The sequence below is a fragment of the Chanodichthys erythropterus genome, chromosome 6 (genome assembly GCF_024489055.1).
Source record: "Chanodichthys erythropterus isolate Z2021 chromosome 6, ASM2448905v1, whole genome shotgun sequence".
In the NCBI taxonomy this organism is placed as follows: Eukaryota; Metazoa; Chordata; class Actinopteri; order Cypriniformes; family Xenocyprididae; genus Chanodichthys; species Chanodichthys erythropterus.
This window is the reverse complement of record NC_090226.1, coordinates 31,775,321-31,796,917: the sequence shown is the minus strand read 5'-3', so window position 1 is coordinate 31,796,917 and position 21,597 is coordinate 31,775,321. Positions and strand designations below refer to the sequence as shown.

The following is a 21,597-nucleotide window of genomic DNA, read 5'->3' as shown; positions in this document are numbered from 1 at the left end:
TTTTCTTAAAAAAAAAACATCGCTTCTCTTCAGAAGGCCTTTATTAACCCCCTGGAACCATATGGGTTATTTTTATGATGGATGGATGCATTTTTTGGGGGCTTCAAAATCTTGGAAGAGCTGGGATATTTTTAAATATATCTCCGAGTGTGTTTGTCTGAAAGAAGATAGTCATAAACATCTAGGATGGCTTGAGGGAGAGTAAATCATGGGGTAATTTTCATTTTTGGGTGAACGATAGCTTTTAACCCAGTCAAACAACTTCTGGACTGCTTGAAAGTATTGGGCGGTTGCTGAGGGAGACTCTCATGGCCTTGGCAGTAACCAATGAGGTTCTTTGCTTTCCGACTGGTTAATTCAACAATTTTTGTGAGGGAATCAGAGAAAAATAAAGGCAGTTGAGTTGGCTAATGGGATGCAACCTTTTGATCCCAGTCCAGAGCTGTTGCACAATTCAAATAGGGTTTGTAATAGGACCTTCCCAACAGATCGGCAGGAAACAATCAATCCAATGATTTTGTGTCATAAGCTGACATTTAAGCAAGTACATTCAGTACACGATTTTTAAACCGTTTTTCCTTCCTTTGAACCTTCAAGATCGTTTAAGCTATTCAAACAAGTCCATCCATAAGGTTCATTCAATGCTTAAAGTTCACAGCACAGGACGCAAATGGAAAGGGTACATGCATGCTCACGCCGTGACCACACCTGGTGGGGTGTGGCCGGGCGGGGCAACCAGGCAACAGGAAACAGAATGACAGACAGAGATCTCTACCTGAACACCTCCGAGAGAGAGGAGTCGCTGTCATCCGACCTATAGGGCAGAACAGCAATTGGGTTAGGGGAAGGTGGGAAGAGTCAGTAGAAGACAGAGAGGGAGGGGGAGGAGCTTTCCAGGGAGCAGGCAGGAGCAGGGGGTGGGGCCGGAGCAAAAGGGGAGGGGTTAGCAGGAGGGTTATGCAGAGTTCATTGGGTGGGGTTACTGGAATAAGACTCAATGTTGACAGCAAGAGCCCACTCCAGACCTTAGCTCCGATCCACCTTTACAAGCCTCACAGTGATGCATCCCCACAGCTCGTGTTGTCGTAATGGACACTTCACGTCTCAGTTCACTCGGCTGTTTGATCTGAACTGTTTTTATTGTGACTATCAAAGAAATAAAACATGACTAATAAAAAGGCCAGCGTTTTAGTGAGACGTATTATCAATACACGTTCCATTCATGCACCGTCTCCTATTGAAATTGCAACAACACTATAATGCTCTAGGCTAAATGGCTCCCACTATTCACAAAGACAATATACAAGTACATGAGATTCAAAGCCGCATGCTGCAGTCATCACTCACAGATTATTCCAAGAGCTATTATGTGAATGTGGACGACTGCAGATGTAAAGTGAATAAAACATGAATGAAATATAAACATAAATTGTTTTCTTTCATTAACAGAAATATTTAGAGATTAACATGGATATAATGCAGGGTTAAATTAGCATTTTGGAATTGGTGAAACTCTAAAACCAGGTTAGGACACAGTATTAAGCTCTATCAACAGTATTCGTGATCTGCAGTCGATTACTATGGAAATGTGTTTGTCAAAAACAGCTTTAAAGGTGCCCTAGATTGTTTTTTTACAAGATGTAATATTAGTCTAAGGTGTCCCCTGAATGTGTCTATGAAATTTCAGCTCAAAATACCCCATAGATTTTTTTAAATTAATTTTTTAACTGCCTATTTTGGGGCATCATTAACTATGCACTGATTTTTTCAGCACGGACCCTTTAAGAGATGCGTTCCCTCTGCCACACGAGCTCTCGACTATACATTGCATAAACAAAGTTCACACAGCTAATATAACCCTCAAATGGATCTTTACAAGATGTTCGTCATGCATGCTGTATGCATGCTTCGAATTATGTGAGTAAAGTATTTATTTAGATGGTTACGTTTGATTCTGTGTGAGTTTGAGGCTATGCTCTGTGGTTAAAGCTAACATTACACACTGTTGGAGAGATTTATAAAGAATGAAGTTGTGTTTATGAATTACACAGACTGTAAGTGTTTAATAATGAAAATAGCGACGGCTCTTGTCTCCGTGAATACAGTAAGAAACGATGGTACCTTTAACCACATTTAACAGTACATTAGCAACATGCTAACGAAACATTTACAAAGACAATTTACAAATATCACTAAAAATATCATGATATCATGGATCATGTCAGTTATTATTGCTCCATCTGCCACTTTTCGCTGTTGTTCTTGCTTGCTTACTTTGTCTGTGCACAGATCCAGATGTTAATACTGCCTTTCCTTGTCTAATGCGTCGAATGGGCTGGCATTATGCAAATATTGGGGTCATACATATTAATGATCCCGACTGTTACGTAACAGTCTGTGTTATGTTGAGATCCGAGTGTTTTCTGGAAGTCTTTTAAACAAATGAGATTCACATAAGAAGGAGGAAACAATGGAGTTTGAAACTCACTGTATGTCTTTTCCATGTACTGAACTCTTGTTATTCAACTATGCCGAGGTAAATTCAAATTCTGATTCTAGGGCACCTTTAACAGCTTTAACAGCAATGCACTGGGATTAATGTTAAAATACACAACATAAGACTTTAATAATATGCATCTTATCATGAGACTAACGAGTGTCAAACTCACTAACCATGTCTGTGCAGAACTGCATTAAATGACCATGTAAAACCCATTAAGATGTTTATGTCTTTCTTTCTTCAGTCAAAAAGAAATGATGGTTTTTGAGGGTACCATTCCAGGATTTTTCTCCAAATAGTGGACTTCAATAGGGTTCAATGGGTTGAAGGTCCAGATTAGTTTCAATGCAGCTTTAAAGGGCTTATCTAGCGAAACGACCGGTCATTTTCCAAAAAATTAATATTATTATTTTTTTTAATTATATACTTTTTAACCACAAATGTTCATCTTGCACTGTTGGAAAGGTCATGCATGACATATGCAGAAGTACTGCGGTAGGGCGAAAAACACCTCATTTTCTCCAAAATCGTCCGATATCGCTGTTTTACCTTATTTTTGTAAGGTAAAAAAAAGTATTTTTTTAACAAATGAAAGATCTAGATAAGACCCTTATTCCTTGTCTGGGATCGTGTAGAGCCCTTTGAAGCTGCAATGAAACTGACATTTGGACCTTCAACCCGATCGTAGCTGCTGAAGTCCACTATATGGAAAAAAATCCTGGAATGTTTTCCTCAAAAAACCTTAATTTCTTTTTCACTGAAGAAAGAAAGACATAAACATCTTGGATGACATGGGGGTTCATTCTGAAATTTTCATTCTGAAGTGAAAATTGAACTAATCCTTTAAACGCTACAACAACTACCTTACTAAATATTAATAAGCAGTAAATTAAGAGTTTGAGGCATAATTAAGTTATAGTTAATAGTGAATATGTGTTCCCCATACCAAAGTGTTACCATGATTTGTTTTTAATTGATAATTTAATTCAGAAAGGATGCATTCAATTTATCAAAGTTACAGAAAATGCACTTAAAATGTTACACAATATTTCTATTTCTTTTGAACTCAACCCTGCTAAACATCTTTGAATTGCATATGCATGTGCGAAGATGTTTAATGAAGTCAGTGCTGAGTCTTAGAGTCAAAAGAAAAACAATATGAACCACTGGCAGTCCCTCAGATAAGCATCTGATTGGCTGAAATGTTAATAAAGTGTCAAGCATTAATCGCTACTTTAAAATACAGATTCAGTCAGACTCGAAGTCCAGAAGCTTAAGACATGCACACACACTTAGCTGATAAACATTAATGAGTGTGTGACCAATTTGACGGGACGCTTTGATTCGCTGACACCAACTCTGATTTGAATGTTGATGAAGGTCTATTAATATTAGCCTGCATGAATGTCTTGTGTCTGCTGTCCGGTTTTGTTATTCTGTGCTAACCCAAGCAAAGACTGAAAGGCTGTCAGGATTCCAATCTTATCAAGTCAGACCCGCCCACTGGGGACCAATCAGTAATCAAGTGGGCTAAAATAATTAAAATCAAACTAGCTTATATACCGAGACTGACATGCACATTAACAGGTAAGATTATTAATGTAAAGGCACGCCAACAGACACGAGAATAGGATCTAATTAAGTTCTAAACAAAAAAAGGAGTGGCCTAGAAGGAAGTTCATTAGAACCACATAAAAATTGTCAAAGTTAATTTCCATATGATGACCTGCATAGACATTTCAGCATAGAAATGTTACATCTTCAAAACCACTTAACTATATTGAGTGGTGCTTGCTCATACCTAGAAAGGGGTGAAATTAACACAATATGTTTTTTTTTGGTTTGTTTGTTTGTTTGTTTTTTACAAATATCTTTTAATAAAGCCATTTAATTCCTTAATATTCCATTTATTCCACCCAAATCTTGTATAGGTGTGAGAGTCTCAGCAGTGCCAGTTACATATTTGTTGGTCATAAGTTCAGAAAAACTCACTTATATTTTTGTATCACTACCCCGAGTCTTCATAAAAAGGTTCAGTATGATATGTAATCACTAAATGAATTTTAATAATATTAATACTTTTAATAATAATAAATAATCATTTTAAGTCATCCTGTGGCCCCCTTGAAAGTCTTAAAACTTCTGTAAAATAAAAAAATAAAAAAATAAATACAATTTTAAAGCTGCAAGCAGCGATGAAAGGGCCCTTGCACCCGTGCCACCCAGTGGCTTTAGGAAAAAAAGAGCAAGGTGGGAAATATGCATTGAGGTACATAAATATAGGAGGATAATATGAGTCATTTGTATTTGCCACACTTCCTGCTACCAGCTAGTGGCGATATGACTATAACTTTTTGGCATGTAGATGTCTATAGGCCAGGGCACTTATCAAACGTGAAGTTTGAGGCAGATTGGGCATTGCAAGCTTAAGTTACAACAACTTCCTGTTTCGTGGTGTTAATCGCATACATTAGCACTTAGCCGTTGCATGATTTAACGTGTTACTAGAATGGTTGGAACATGGCATATTGAAATGTGTTTCAGGGAGTGAATTATAGTGTAAAGCATGCCATTTCCTGTTGCCAACAGGTGGTGCTATGATGACTAACTGAATATTGGCATGTAGATGTCTTTAGGCCAGGAGTCTTATCACACACTGAATGCCCGAGTTACAACAACTTCCTTTTTCATGGCGAAACATCGAACTTTGTCTGCCATGGACACACCCTTCAGCGAAAACATAAATATCGATATCATGTTAATTTAAGGTGTGACAATATACCGGTATTGGCGATAACTACAATATTTAAAATGAATAGGAAGCTTATGATATCATGACATGTAAATACTCCAGCGCCAATACCTGGTTGAGCTCTCAGGTGGCAGTATTGCACCTTAACGCTGATATCTGTCAAACAAGAAGACGACGCAGCGTGCAGCTATTCCGAGCGGGAGAGTGAGGGGCTCTGTCCACACCCGGAAAAAGTAAATAAGCTCGAGAGAATGGGAGTTTATCGGCTCCTTAGACAGCCCAATCCGCAGGATTTGCCTAGCTACAGTCAGTGCGAAGGGTGGCAACACCATCAACCTCATACCCACCTCCGTGTCCATCACCCTGCGGATTACGCCATTTTACAGAGAGTGATTATTTTACTAGTCATGGAATGGCAAATGTTATATTAACCTGTTAAAGGGATAGTTCACCCAAAAATGAAAATTTGATGTTTATCTGCTTACCCTCAGGGCATCCAAGATGTAGAGGACTTTTTTTCTTCAGTCGAACACAAATGATGATTTTTAACTGCAACCGCTGCCGTCTGTCAGTCAAATAATAGCAGTAGATGGGAACTTCAACTATAACAGTAAATAAAACTTGCTCAGACAAATCAAAATTAAAACCTGCGGCTCGTGACGACACATTAATGTCCTAAGACATGAAACGATCAGTGCGAGAAACCGAAAAGTATTTATATAATTTTTACCTCTAATACACCACTATGTCCAACTTCGTTCAGCTTCCTGTTAGTGAGGTCAAAAGACGCGTTCTGGTAACGGAAGTGATGTCTCGCCCATATACTTCAATGAGCGCGAGACATCACTTCCGTTGTCAGAGCGGGATCAGACCTCACTAGCCGGAAGCTGAACGAAGTTGGACATAGTGGTGTATTAGAGGTAAAAAATTATATAAATACTGTTCGGTTTCTCGCACAAACCGATCGTTTCGTGTCTTAGGACATCAATGTGTCGTCACGAGCCGCAGGGTTTAATTTGGATTTGTCTATGCAAGTTTTTTCGACTCTTATTGTTCAAGTTCCCAATCACTGCTATTATTTGACTGACAGACGGCAGCGGTTGCAGTTAAAAATCATCATTTGTGATCGACTGAAGAAAAAATGTCACCTACATCTTGGATGCCCTGGGGGTAAGCAGATAAACATCAAATTTTCATTTTTGGGTGAACTATCTCTTTAACAGCAATTTTCTGTGTTCATATATTTAAATAAAGGGTGATTCTTTTAATAAGTACCGCGCTTTCTTTACTCGTCTTATTCAGCGTGACGTAGATATGCATGCAGTTATATGCCCTCAAAATTCAAGATAAACAGGCATTTTTTTGCCCCGACAATTTTTTATCATTATATCATATTATAAGATGTAGTAGTTTTACAATATCACACGAGCAAAAGTGCCGTTTTCCCCAAATCAGCACAAATGCAATGTTCCTTCAACTTATTGTTAAATGAACAATGTGAGTTACATTTTAGACACAGTATTGTTAATTTTTTTTTTTCCCCTTTATTTCGCTAACGAGAATTTCAAAATGATGAATAGCAGAACAGAGCCCCCGTGCAACAGAAATGTTTTTGTTATACTGACTGAATCTGCGTTTAGAACGAATGAATCCGAGCTTCGTTCCTGAATGAATCAGTCATTTGAACAAATATCGGTTGACTCACTCACTCATTAAGACAGTGACTTGCTGCCACCTACTGGCAGTTTAGTTTAGTTTCATATTTAAAGGTACATTTTAATTAAAAAGTTAAAATTAGAAAAAATTATTTAAATATATAAATTTATGTAGACAAATTGTAAATGCTGTGTAAATATATTAATGCCACTTCTCATTCTGTGTCAAAGATGGATTTTGTTGATAATGATTTAATTTGATTGGTAACAGCCATAATGTATAGGCTACTATGCTATTATTAATTTTTATTTCTTCAGGTCTATAAATAACGCAATATATCGATATTGTGATATTTTTTGGCCACAATAACCGTGGTGTGAAAAATCTAATATTGTGACAGCCCTATTTGCACCCATGACTTTTTCTAGGTATTGAGCGGTTACATCTGTCTATCGAATTTCATACCCGTACGGAAGGGTGCTTAATTGAAGCGCGAAGGTGGTGCTATCGATCCATTTTGGCACACCTAATTCTGAAACCCATATCGGACGTAAATTTTCACCACTTCTTACACATGTGCAAAGGTTCATGAGTTTTCGAGCATGTTTAGGCCCTCAAAAATGCAATTAATTTCGGAGAAGAAGAATAAATGACTGAGCAATTACAACAGGGTCCTTGCACCATCAGTGCTTGGGTCCTAAAAATGCCTTTTTTGGGGGTCATGCATTGGCGATGTGTTACACTTAAGTTTAATACCATTAGGGGTTTGCTCAAATCCCTAATTCTAAGTATGAGCTACAGTAATAGTGATGCTTGCCTTAGCAAACGGCACTAATTATGGTGATTTCACACAGAACACAAAATTACTGTGCTAAAGGTGGTTGAATAACTACGAACAGGATGGCAACGCAAGCAGTGTAAACAAACTGTGGAATGGTACGGCCTGGTAGAAATTACATTAACCCTTATAGGGTCTTTGGGGTCTGCACAGACCCCAAACGACGTTTGCTCAAATAAAAAAAATATTCTCTTTGTCCAAATGACATGAAACTTTGTACCGTTGTTAACACTTTCTAGATCTACAAAGAAAAAAAAAATCGGAGTGATATCTTGTTTTTATGTTAGTGTAAAGAAAAGGGTCACACTCAGGGTCTTCGGGGTCTCCACAGACCCCAGGCAATAAAATGTAATTTTGTTATAAAATAACTGCTTTTTAAAAAAGAAATGTAATTTTACTCTGTTTATTAATGTTTTTACTTCATATTTGTGCAGTTTTTGGAGGATTTCTTGTATCTTTTAAATTTATATAAATAAATAAATGAATTAATATTTTTATAAAAACAGCTTTTTATGTAAAATTCACTTTATAAAAGACCCACATTTCTAACTTTCATTCATGGGGATAACATGGATAATTTGACATGGTTTAGTGTGAGATTTTTGCCCATCTTTTGGAAAATGCCGTTTTAAAAGTAAAAAAAAATCACTTTTACCAGTAGACGGCTGCAGAGCTCCACTATTTGCTATGTGCTATCTGACTGACTGAAAGACATCTTTTCATAAGTTTTTTTTGTTGGATTCATATCTAAATGTTATGAAATCACAATTATAACAATAAAAAATACTTTTTGTCAAAGTTTAGCATTTTTTGTACTGAAAAAAATTAATTTTTCCAAAATGTTGATTTTGAGGATGAATTTTGTCCATTTTCACAGTGGAGTCTCATCATAATGTAACAATATTGAAAAACTATTTTTTTTCATTACAAAAATACTAAACTTTGACAAAAAGTACCCTTTATTGTTATAATTGTGATTTCATAATATTTAGATATGAATCCAACTGAAAAAAACTTATGAAAAGATGTCTTTCAGTCATTCAAATAGCACATAGCATATAGTGGAGCTCTGCAGCCATCTACTGGTAAAAATGATAGTTTTTTTACTTTTAAAACTGCATTTTCCAAAAGATGGGCAAAAATCTTACACTAAACCATGTCAAATTATCCATGTTATCCCCATGAATGAAATTTAGAAATGTGGGTCTTTTATAAAGTGAATTTTACATAAAAAGCTGTTTTTGTATAAAAACCTATTTTAAAAAAATATTTTTTAATTTATTTATATAAATTTAAAAAATATGATAAATCCTCCAAAAACTGTACAAACATGGAGTAAAAACATTAATAAACAGAGTAAAATTAAATGTTTTTTAAAAAAACAAGTATTTTGTTACAAAATTGCATTTTGTTGCCTGGGGTCTGTGGAGACCCCGAAGACCCTGAGTGTACTTCCCAAACGAAGACCGCACAAGGGTTAAGAGAACTCTACAGTCTGATACGATATGTGTCCTACCCCACACACACACACTCACACTAGGAGAGCGCAATATTCAAGGGGTTGGAAAAATAATGAGATAAATCCCTGACAGGCGCATCAAATGACCAATTTAGATCTCTATGGCAATATCAGACACTGCTGATTCAATTATGGAAGAAAAGTGCAAACAAAACCCATCTTCAGAGGGTGGAATAATTGGTTATCCTACTCTAATGTGCCCACTTGTGGTGTTATAATGAGAATTCACAGGAGCCGAAGAACTGACGGTAGCTTCTGCTGTCGGCTTTGAGTTATACTAACCATTCGACTGCAATTAGAGATTGATACTGCCGGCGGCATGCGCAGGGTTAACGCTGAGCTACCAAACTAGTGGATTCAAATACTGTAATAAAGTAACCTGACAGAAAGCCAAGTCATTTACTTATAGCTGAAGGAGAAAGAAATAGTTAGGTGGAAAAGGGAAATAGTTAAATAAACCTAGAGAACATTTGGGCGGTTGCAAAATTCCATGCTCGGGTACAATGAGGAGTCGGACCCTATAAAGGGTCCGATTTTCTTACGTAAGAAGACGGTTCATGCTGTGTGCGTGTGTGTGTTTGTGTTTGACTCACTTGTCGAGCGCCGAGCCCTGACTCTGGTTGCTCGTCAGGCGGGAAAAGACATTGCGGTCGTTACGTGTTCGGAGAGGAGGTGAAGAAGGAGGGGTGTAGCCTACATCTGGACTTCTGGCATAAAACACATACACACACACACACACAAACACACACACACACACAAAGAGCATGCATGATAAGATGAAAGAATATAACATACAGAACACTGAAACGTAATAATTATGAACATAACAATTGCTGCCCTGGTACACACTTCAGCTTTAAAGGATTAGTTCACTTTCAAGTGAAAAGTACCCCAAGATGTATTCACCCTCAAGCCATCCTAGGTGTATATGACTCTCTACTTTCTGATCAACACAATCTGAGTTATATTAATAAATATCCTGACGCATTCAAGCTTTATAATGGCAGTGAACGGGACCAACAAGTATGAAGCTCAAGAAAGTGCTTCCATCCAAAGCAAAACTTGATATTTTACTTGTTAAATATCGATATTTTTCTTACACAAACGCAGCGATTTGCTTCAGAAGGCCTTTATTAAGCCGTGTGGAGTACGTTTATGATGGATGGAAGCACTTTCTTGAGCTTCAAACTCATTGGTCCCGTTCACTGCCATTATAAAGCTTGGATGCGTCAGGATATTTATTAATATAACTCAGATTGTGTTGATCAGAAAGTAAAGAGTCATATACACCTACGATGGCTTGAGGGTGAGTAAAGCTTGGGTTTATTTTCATTTGAAAGTGAATTAATCCTTTAAGTATGTTCATTTTGTTATGTTCAGAATAGCATACAACCAAAACAGACTGTTTCATCTACTACCAAGTGACCGTTTTCCTATATTGTCAATTTTAAGAGCAAATTTATACTTAAAGACAGGGGCGGAGCCAGACGTTGTAAACTTCCGGGGCTTAGCCCAAATCAATATTTGTCCAATGACATTTTAATTTTCTGTTAACAGCTTTACTGACGTGAAAGGAGCTTTTGTTGTAGCATTGTTGTTCAGAAAATGTACATTATTTGGCACTGTAATTTGTAAAAGTTTGTTGGGTGTACCTCCTCTAGGGGTGTCCGGGGGCATGATAATAATATAATAATGTTTCAATATTATATAATTATTCATGACAGTAATTTCCATATATTGTAACACATGCACTCTAAAATAAATGACAATTTTATTAATTAATAACTTTACACAAGTATAGGGAAATTACAACACTTTTGTACTAATTTCTTTTTAAAAGATAAATCCTTGAGATTTTATTTTGATCACCAGCTGATCGCGTGAGCAAATTTTGCTGTTTTATAAAGGCACAAAGCCATATCATGGTTTCGATTTTAGTTTGTTGCTAAAATACAATGTAGAGACCATTTAAGCTTTGTATGTTTTAAATTTTCGGCTTATAATGAAACGGCGGCGGCAGCACAGGGTCATTGGGAAACACTGAATGAATGATTAGCTGACAAATGTGCTTAAGTTGTAATATCAGCTGTTATATCCTATCCAACCGGACCGAACGAGGGTCTCGAGGCCTGCCGCTTCTCTGAGTGAGTGACAGGAGGTGCTGCCGGTGAATGGATATGACGAATACTGTAGAAAAGGGATATTGAACTGTTTAACATATTTTAATAGAGAAAAATTAGAAAAAATATATTTTGAGAGCACTGTTAAGAAAGCTCAAACCGGAAAGATTCGGGGATTTTGGGAAAACATTCGGGGCTCCAGCCCCCTTAGCCCACCCCTAGCGCCGCCCCTGCTTAAAGATATAGTTCATATATCATAAAATGTTTGCAAATATTAAATAATTGGCTTTAATATTGTCATTATACTAACGGTCTAAGAAAATTATTAAAACACTATCTGAAAGAATATCTTTACTTTTAGATATATAAACCTGAAGGGAAACCTTTTTCTATACCTTTTTTTTTTAAGTGTGACCGTATTATTATTACTTATTTTTGTTTATTTTCCTAAAGCAACAAGAAAGCCTCATACAAAGTTTCAACAAAAATACAAACTAGGGGTGTGACAAGATCTCGTGGCGACATTAAAACATGAGGATCAATAAAACCTACAATAAATTTGCTTTTGATACTTTATTTGAACCAATTATTATTACCTCTTTGATTTTATACATGTATTTTAAGTCATTTTAAAGGCTATTGTTCAGTTAAGTCTATTTTTATTAAGAACAAACATAAAAAAAATAATAATAATTTAATCATCAAAGTTAGCACCTGCATTGCTTTGCATTTTGTGACTTTCAGTTGAATAAAAAACTATTTATCCAGTCATATATTTCATCATTGAAGATTTCTTAAAAAGTGTTAAAAAATATAATATCGAAAACTATGGCTGTCTATAGGATAAATTACATATTTAATTTATGATTTCTGTCTAGTCTTAAGAAAGCAAAATGAAACTTTTTTTTCCCTCTTTTACTCCGAACTGTTCTTCTGAAACTTTCTCAGGCCCCAGTTTGAAACCCCAGACCTTGCCTTGCATTTTAAAAACATCATTTGGCAGAGTCCCGCTGATGAACTTACCTGTATGGCTGGCCTCGGTCATATGACTGCCTCCTTGTTAAGGGAGATGTGTCAGACCCTCTGGACTGCCTTGGGCTGAAACAAACATACAAACTGGGTCATATTCTAAAAAAACCTGAATAATGGTGAAGAGACAGCTTACAAAAAGGCTGATTACACCTTCCTACGTTCTATATAATGGATGTAATTTTCACTCACAAAGTGTGTCCTCGGACAGGCAGGCTGATGGTTCGAGACACCAGCTCTCTGGAATAGGGCTCTTTGAGGACCAGGCCGTTCTCATGGATCTCTGATAGAGAGGCCAGCGACTTAGTGATGCTCTTGGAGCTGAGGTCCAGAATAGGGCCCAAATACTCAGCTGACACCGCTTTCATTTGTGCAGATAGCCGAGGCTCAACCTGTGAGAGGATACGCAGTGAATTTTTCAACAAAATACTACACTGCCACCTGCTGGTTATAACTCACAGAACAGAAATGAGTGCTGCTGAGCCATTAAAAGGGGTCTTTGATCATGATTTCACGTTTTTAACTTTAGTTAGTGTGTAATGCTGCAGTTTGAGCATAAACAATGTCTGTAAAGTTACAACTCTCAAAGTTCAACGCAAAGAGAGATATTTTCTTTTACAGAAATCACTTTTTAAGGACTACAACAATCAGCTGGTAGGGACTACAATGAGCTTCTTCCCGGGTTAGAGACATCACAAACCCTAAAATTGACATAAACCCCGCCCCCGGGAACACGCAACAAAGTGGGTGAGGCCATGTTGGGCTGCTTTAGAGAAGAGGAAGAGTTGTTGTAGTAGAGTGTTGTTGTCATGCCGTCATTTTACGCCGCACTGCTTCACAAACGAGGATCAATTCAACGCTGGATTTGCACAAAAGATGAACATGACGGCACATGCTAGTGGATGAGTTGAATCAACTCCACAACAACTACATAAATGTAACCATTCAGAAACATCCAGTTTCATTCTAAAAGTTCCTGAGTCTCTCCATCAGTGTCGACTCCGGTTTGAACAATGTAAGGCTGAACAATCCTCAATTTGGCTGCGGGAGATTCTCCAGCTTTGTTGTTGTTGAGCAACTGAATTATGAGCTGTTAAAGCTCCGCCCTCTTCTGGAAAGGGGATGGAGAACAGCAGCTCATTTTCATTTAAAGGGACACACAAAATGGCATGTTTTTGCTCACACCAGAGACTTATATTACATCTTGTGAAAGGGGCATTATAGGTCCACTTTAGTATTTTAATACTATTCTATCAATGCTAAGACACCAAGTTAGAGTTGAGTACCTTCATCTTAAAGTCATCTTGACTCGCAGACAACTTCATTTGGGAGAAACTGTAGAAGAAAGACGAGCGGTGATGTTGAAATTGAAACAAACGTAGATTATTTAATAATAAATGTGGATGTAGAAAGTAGTCATACCCGCCCTCTGACGCCTGACTGAACTCAGACACCTCCTCATCTGTGCTTGCATAGCCATTCTCTGAGGAACATATGAAACACCATAATTACAAAAATGTGGAATGTACTTAAAAATAAAAACTTCTCAGTTTCTTTTCTACATCACTACAGTATGTCAGTTTGTCAGCTGCACATACAAAAATGAATAGGGAGGGATATTTCTTATTCCATGGTAGAAAAATGAAAAGAAAACACATTTCATCAAAAGTATTGTAAAAATTATTCACCTTGCTGGACGTTGTGGATTAGAGCGTGTAGCTCAGGGATACACTCCGCCTTTTCCCTTAGAGCATCCAGGATCATGTGATTTTGGGAAGAGCCAATCACATCCGTCTGCCGCAGCTGACCCTCCAGCAGACGAATCTGAGCCTCTTTCTGAGCAACTTGCAAGCCCTATACACACAAACACACAAATACACTATCATTCAGAAGTCTGGGGTCAGTACGATTTCTTTAACGTTTCTGAATGAAGTCTCACCAAAGCTGCATTTATTTAATTAAAAACACAGAAAAAAGACATTAATATTTTGTGAATTATTATTATTAATACTTTCTATTGCAATATATCAAAATGTAATTTATTCCAGTGATCAAAGCTGAATTTTCAGCATCATTACTCCAGTCTTCAGTGTCACATGATCCTTCAGAAACCATTTTAACCTTAATCTTGTATTACTCTGGATGACCCTAAATTATAACAACAAATAGTTTCATTTGTCTTCCTGGATGTACCTTGTCAATAGAGGCTTTGAGGAAGTAGTCCAGGAGAGAACGAGCTTCAGCCAGAGAGCAGGAACTGATGACCACCGAGGTGTCCACCGAGTCCAGCTCATCCTAAAATAATGATTTTACCAATTATAAAACACCCATAAGTAAATATAAAGGACCTGTGATTTGCAAATTGTGCAGTTTCAATTACATACACGCAATCATATCAATGTTACAACAATAAGAAAGCAGTCACATGTGAGAAGCCCGTCACCTTGGTCTCCTCGATCTGTACGATGGTGGCCTGGCAGTCTGACAGACTGTCGCTGATGTAGTCAATGTTGGCATTGAGAACCTCGATCTCCTCATTCATCTCCTGAAGCAGTCTCTCCTCCTCATCCTCTCTGAAGCCCTCATTCAGTAACTTCTCTCTCTTGCGCAACAGCGCCTCCTGCTGCATGGACAGCTCCTCACGTTTCTGAAGGCAAATTAAAACAAAGTTTGATCAATTAAAAATCTGTTACTCACTCACGGTTGTTCATTTACACAACAATCTTATACAACAAAGAGCACAGGGTTTCAGGATGATCACCAATACAATCACCTTAATGAGGCGATCCATATCAGCTTCTACATTAGTGATGGTCATTCTCTGCATCACAATATCCATGATCCTCCTCTCCAGAGACTGCCACTTCTGACGGGCTGTCTTTGAAAAACTTGCGCTCGTACCCTTTCTCTGGAACTTTTTTCTGCTACTGAAAACAAATAGAGAAATACACTGTACAGACTACAGTTTAAATTGTACGGAAGCCCTGAACCGCATAGTGGAAAAAAAAAAAAAAAAAACTTATGCTGGTGAGAAAAAAAGAAAAGAAAACTTCTCGTTATTTTGACATAAGTCGTTATTTCAACATAACATCTCGTTATTTCGACATTATAATTCGTTATTTCTACATAAGTCATTACTTCAACATATCTTGTTATTTCGACATATTGTCTGATTATTTTGAGATATTAAGTCGTTATTTCAACATAACATCTTGTTATTTCGACATTATAATTCGTTATTTCTACACAAGTCGTTACTTCAACATATCTTGTTATTTCGACATAATGTCTGATTATTTCGAGATATTAAATCATCATTTCAACATAACATCTTGTTATTTCGACATTATAATTCGTTATTTCTACATAAGTCATTACTTCAACATATCTTGTTATTTCGACATAATGTCTGATTATTTCGAGATATTAAGTCGTTATTTCAACATAACATCTTGTTATTTTGACATTATAATTCATTACTTCTACATAAGTTGTTACTTCAACATATCTTGTTATTTCGACATAATGTCTGATTATTTCGAGATAGTAAGTCGTTATTTCAACATAACATCTTGTTATTTCGACATTATAATTCGTTATTTCTACATAAGTCATTACTTCAACATATCTTGTTATTTCGACATATTGTCTGATTATTTTGAGATATTAAGTCGTTATTTCAACATAACATCTTGTTATTTCGACATTATAATTCGTTATTTCTACATAAGTCATTACTTCAACATATCTTGTTATTTCGACAAATTGTCTGATTATTTCGAGATATTAAGTCGTTATTTCAACATAACATCTTGTTATTTTGACATTATAATTCATTACTTCTACATAAGTTGTTACTTCAACATATCTTGTTATTTCGACATAATGTCTGATTATTTCGAGATATTAAGTCATTATTTCAACATAACATCTTGTTATTTTGACATTATAATTCATTACTTCTACATAAGTTGTTACTTCAACATATCTTGTTATTTCAACATGTCTCATTATTTTGAGATATTAAGTCGTTATTTCAACATATTGTCTCGTTATTTCGAGATATTAAGTCGTTATTTCGACATTATAATTCGTTATTTCTATATAAGTCGTTACTTCAACATATCTTGTTATTTCGACAAAATGTCTCGTTATTTCGAGATATTAAGTCGTTATTTCGACATTATAATTCGTTATTTCTATATAAGTCGTTACTTCAACATATCTTGTTATTTCGACAAAATGTCTCGTTATTTCGAGATATTAAGTCGTTATTTCGACATTATAATTCGTTATTTCTATATAAGTCGTTACTTCAACATATCTTGTTATTCCGACAAAATGTCTCGTTATTTCGAGATAGTAAGTCGTTATTTCAACATAACATCTCCTTATTTCGACATTATAATTCGTTATTTCTACATAAGTCGTTACTTCAACATATCTTGTTATTTCGACAAAATGTCTCGTTATTTTGAGATAAGTCGTTATTTCAACATAGGTCGTTATTTTGAGTTATTTTGTTGTTATATTAAGTCATTATTTCGACATAACTCATTATTCTATATCAAGGGTAAAAGATGTGCAAAATTGAATGTCTTCATTGGTGCAGCAATAGCGTGTTAGTTCTCAGTCTCGGCTTTTAACGTGATCTGCCCGGGTTCGAATCCGCAAACCTTCTCTATTTTCCCATCACATATGACATCAGAAAGGTATTTATTTTCAATAAAAATGGAAATAAACTCCCTAACAAGCGTTTAATAATATTAAAAGTGTTTATTGGTAGAGTTAGGGGAAGGTGTTGGGTGGGTTTTATTCTCCCAATAAGGCAGCATCCATTTAATAATTTTAATAAATATAACAATTTACAGTGCAAATAGCTGTAGATGTTATTTACACTAAGTGAAAATAGTGATACATTCTATTTACACTAAGTGAGGATAGCAGTATTTTCTCTTTCGATATTAGCCACTAAAGGGCAGAATAAGACAGGGAATCAATTAAAGAATGCATTGTAGTTATATTGACCTACTGTTACAAGTTAGTGCTACAAAATCCCAGAGGTTTATCAATGTTTTATTGAACATTTTATTTTATTTATTATTGAAAATAAATGCCTTTCTGATGTGATATGTGATGGAAAAATAGAGAAGAGCGAGCTCGGCAAAAGGCGGATTTGAACCCACGGCGATCGCAGTAAAAGCCAGGACTTTGAGCGTTGAATTTCACTCGTCTTTTATTAAACTTTATATGTAATAATGAATTGTCAAAATAACTACTTAATATCTCGAAATAACGACTTATGTCGAAATAATGAGATATGTTGAAATAAGTTATGTCAAAATAAGTTATGTCGAAGTAAGATATTATGTTGAAATAATGTCTTATGTGGAAATAACGAGATAAGTTTTCTTCTTTTTTTCCCCACCATGCATTTCAGGTCAGGGCTTCCCTAAAATTAAAATGCAAACACATTTTCTTAATAAATATCTTCGAAACCGATTGAGACAAAACCACAAAAGCAAAAAAAGGAAACAGTGCCCGGTTGCATAAAGCACCTTAAGTGTAATTTTCCCTTAAGATCGCCCTTATGTTTCCCTTAAACTTAAGGGTGTTGCAGAAAATAACCGTTAAGTGTTACTTAAGGGTTTCTTTAGACGAAACGTCATAAACCCTTAAGAATTTCCCTTAAGTATATATTTTTCACTTAAGTAATGCGTAAGTGTTGCATAAAGCCCCTTAACCTTCATTTCCCTAAGTATATCGTAAGGTTCGTAAAACTTCACCTTAAGTGTTACACAGAGTGAGCAGGTTCAATCCAAGTCGTATAACGTGCCACGATCGGCCGCTTTATATGATAGACAAATTGTACTTTAGCGGTTTATTCACATAAACATTGATGAAATATAACATCTTATAACATATCTTATATGGTAAACGGAAGCGCAAACGTGCGTGCATCACACGCAAAAACAACCCTCATTGGTTCTTGCGCGCACATTTGAGCTTCCGACACAGCCGTAATCATATGGATGTCTTTCAATAAATGGACATAAATGATGAGAGAATATTAAAAATATCTTTATTTGTTGTCCAAAGATGAATGAAAGTCTTATGGGTTTGGAACGACATGAGGGCGTCAGGGTGAGTGAATGACGGCAGAAATCTCAATTTTGAGTAAACAATCAATTTGAGTTTCTCGTCTCTTTCATATTTGGTTTTCTTTTTTGTTTTCCTTATCCATATTATGTTGTTTTCTGTGAAAACTTACCACGATACGTATTAACAAATAACGTGTCCATGGCAACAGTAGAATTTTTTAACGGCAAAACCTGGGATGCTGTCGTTAAACACTTAACGGTTTCCCTTACCTAAGAGAACAGTTTAAGAGATTATATGCAACACCCTTAAGTCATTCCCTTAGTTAAGGGGAAATCACGCCTTAAGTGTCATACTTAAGGGAAAAACTTAAGGTGCTTTATGCAACCGGGCACAGGTCACTGGCTATGCGTTGAAGCCTAAATGCCAAAATTTTGATAGTAAGTGGCAAAAAAATGCAATCAAAGTCATGCATGGGTCATTTATGTACTCATACATATACATGTCTGTAAATCCTAAATGAAATGGGATAGTATCACCAAATTTGACACTTATTTATGGGCACACTCTAAGGACATATAAAAAAAAGTGGTGGGATTGTGCCTGTTAATACTTTTACTCTTAAATTGCAACTAACTAAAACTATATTTTACTGATGATTTTACTTTTTGTTGCTTCTTTGTGTATGGCCCCTTAATGGCTGCTTGCAGCTTTATTATTATTATTATTATTATTTTAAATATTTTTATAATAATGTATTTATTTTCAAATAAATTATAATGTTCAAAAGTATCAAATGTGACATTTATAATGTTACAAAAGGTTTCCACTTCAAATAAATGTTGTTTATTAGCAGCAGCACAACACTTTTCAACATTGATAATAATCAGAAATGTTTCTTGAGTAGCAAATCATCATATTAGAATGATTTCTGAAGAATCATGTGACACTGAAGACTGAAGTAATGATGCTGAAAATTCAGCTTTGCATCACAGAAATAAATTACATTTAAAATATGTTCAAATAGAACACACCTATTTTAAAATTGTAATAATATTTCACAATATCACTGTTTTTACTGTATTTTTAATCAAATAAATGCAGCTTTTATAAGCAGAAGAGACTTCTTTGAAAGCACTGATTGAGTCATGGATGTGTGACTCACTGACCTGGCCAGGCTTCCTCCAGTCCCATGGCTCTCGTTCTCTCCCAGGTATCCATTCAGTTTGGTATTCCACTGCCGTATGATGCTGGAAACCGAGCGTGTGGAGTCCAGTACGGAGGGGGGTGTTGCGATACTGGTGGTCAGCTCTGATCCAGAGTCCACGCTGGTGAGCCTGCGGGCCACACGTCCGGCCACACGCTCCGACATTGGCTTAGCCAGCCGCCTCAGAGCAGTCACTTCCTGCGTCTTCCTCCGCAACACGATCTCCTGCTGACGCTTCTGGGACTCCAAAGAACGGATCTGATACTGATGGAGCATGAAGAGCCAGAGTAAATACTTTATACACCGTGATAAACAACCATTTTTAATTGTTAATCAGACAAACCTCTTGACGTCGCTGCTCTTTCTTCAATTGTGCGATTTCTCTGTTCCTTTTCGCCTCGATCACCCTCCTCCTTTGCTGCTCCTCCTTCATCTGCTTCATTAGCGCCACCTATAGGTGGAATGACAAACAAGCACTGTGAGAAACACAGCAGTGTCTAATGGTTTAAAAAAGGAATTAGTAGTCCAGTGTTCCAGTTTGTGGCCCAAATCATAGTACATTTCCATTTTACAGTAACGTTGCATATGAAAAATATTAAGCGATTTAGGATTTTTAAATCAACTGTGTGTACAAATTTCTTAACTTTTGGCAGGATTGTCAAATAAGTGAAAACAGGTGTTAAAATTTTGGCTGCGCTTATTCGTGGCTCATTCATCACACTGTAAAGTGACAGTCAAGTCAAGCACACTGCATTATAGGATATACTTATTCCATATAGTGTTCTTTTTCATATAATGCACATTTTACAAAAGTTTGGGAAGATTTTGTAATGGTTTTTTCTTTGTTTGTTTTTTTCAAGAAGTCTCTTCTGCTCACCAAGGCTGCATTTATTTGATCAAAAACAGTAAAAAAATAATACTGTGAAATATTATTACAATTAAATAACTGTTTTATATGTGAATATATTTTAATATGTAATTTATTCCTGATCAAAGCTGAATTTTCAGCATCATTACTCCAGTCTTCAGTGTCACATGACCCTTCAGAAATAATTCTAATATGATGATTTGCTGCTCAAGAAACATTCCTTATTATTATAAGTTCAAAAGAGCATCATTTATTTCAAATAGAAATCTTCTGTAAACTTATAAATGTCTATACTGTCACTTTTGATCAATTTAATGCATCCATGCCGAATAAATGTTCATCACTTTAAAAAAATAAATAAATAAAATAAAATATATATAATTGTAGTGACCCCAAAAGCCACTTTTCCAATGCTGGTACATCTCCAACACACTCAAAAGTAAGCACTTTTCCCATTACAGCATGCATATTTTTAGTATACATTACAAGTATGCAAACTGGGACACAGTCTATGCTTAAGGGATCAGCTACTTTCATCAAAAAATTCTACACTCATGGGAAAAGTGGTGCTTTTTTAATTACAGTCTTAAAATAAAAAGCTGGCACTGTGTTCAATTACAGTCAGTTATCTCTCTAGTTGACGAAACCATTGAAACATTGAGCTGTTTTTCTCCTGATGGCCTCAAGGGGGCAGTGTGTTTCTAAAAATAAAGCTCTCCAGCTCTCACCTTTGCTCTTTTCATCTCAGCCACCTCAGACTGCAGTTTCTTAAGCTCTCTCTCGTAGCGGCTCTGGTTCTTCAGCAGGCGAGCGTGTTCCTTCTGAGCGGCCTGCAGCTTCAGCAGGTCTCTGTTCATCTCCTTCAGACGCTTCTCGTAGTCCGATTTGATCTTACTGGCTTTCTCTTCAGTGTAGTTCTCCATGGACACTAAAATCACAAAGAATAATGGTGGAAGAAATGTTTAGTGGGATTATTAAAGTGCCTTAAAACACCTATTTATACAACACA

General features: G+C 36.2%; 1 protein-coding gene across 12 annotated transcripts in view; it reads right to left on the bottom strand.

Annotated features, from left to right (window-relative positions):
* The window catches only part of LOC137021752 (copine-5), a 349,050-nt gene that overhangs the window by 261,177 nt on the left and 66,276 nt on the right, over positions 1-21,597 (bottom strand). For 8 of the 12 annotated variants that reach the window (XM_067388638.1, XM_067388631.1, XM_067388636.1 and 5 more), the window contains exons 15-26: positions 21,317-21,516; positions 20,064-20,171; positions 19,683-19,984; positions 15,188-15,341; positions 14,858-15,061; positions 14,608-14,709; positions 14,103-14,268; positions 13,837-13,897; positions 13,701-13,749; positions 12,607-12,806; positions 12,409-12,483; positions 9,859-9,972 (exon numbers count right to left, since the gene is read on the bottom strand). In XM_067388638.1, the coding sequence (XP_067244739.1) occupies positions 9,859-9,972; positions 12,409-12,483; positions 12,607-12,806; positions 13,701-13,749; positions 13,837-13,897; positions 14,103-14,268; positions 14,608-14,709; positions 14,858-15,061; positions 15,188-15,341; positions 19,683-19,984; positions 20,064-20,171; positions 21,317-21,516 (1,735 nt within the window). The remainder of the gene's footprint in view (positions 1-9,858; positions 9,973-12,408; positions 12,484-12,606; positions 12,807-13,700; positions 13,750-13,836; positions 13,898-14,102; positions 14,269-14,607; positions 14,710-14,857; positions 15,062-15,187; positions 15,342-19,682; positions 19,985-20,063; positions 20,172-21,316; positions 21,517-21,597) is intronic. The other 4 variants (XM_067388634.1, XM_067388648.1, XM_067388633.1 and 1 more) reach the window with 2 other exon arrangements.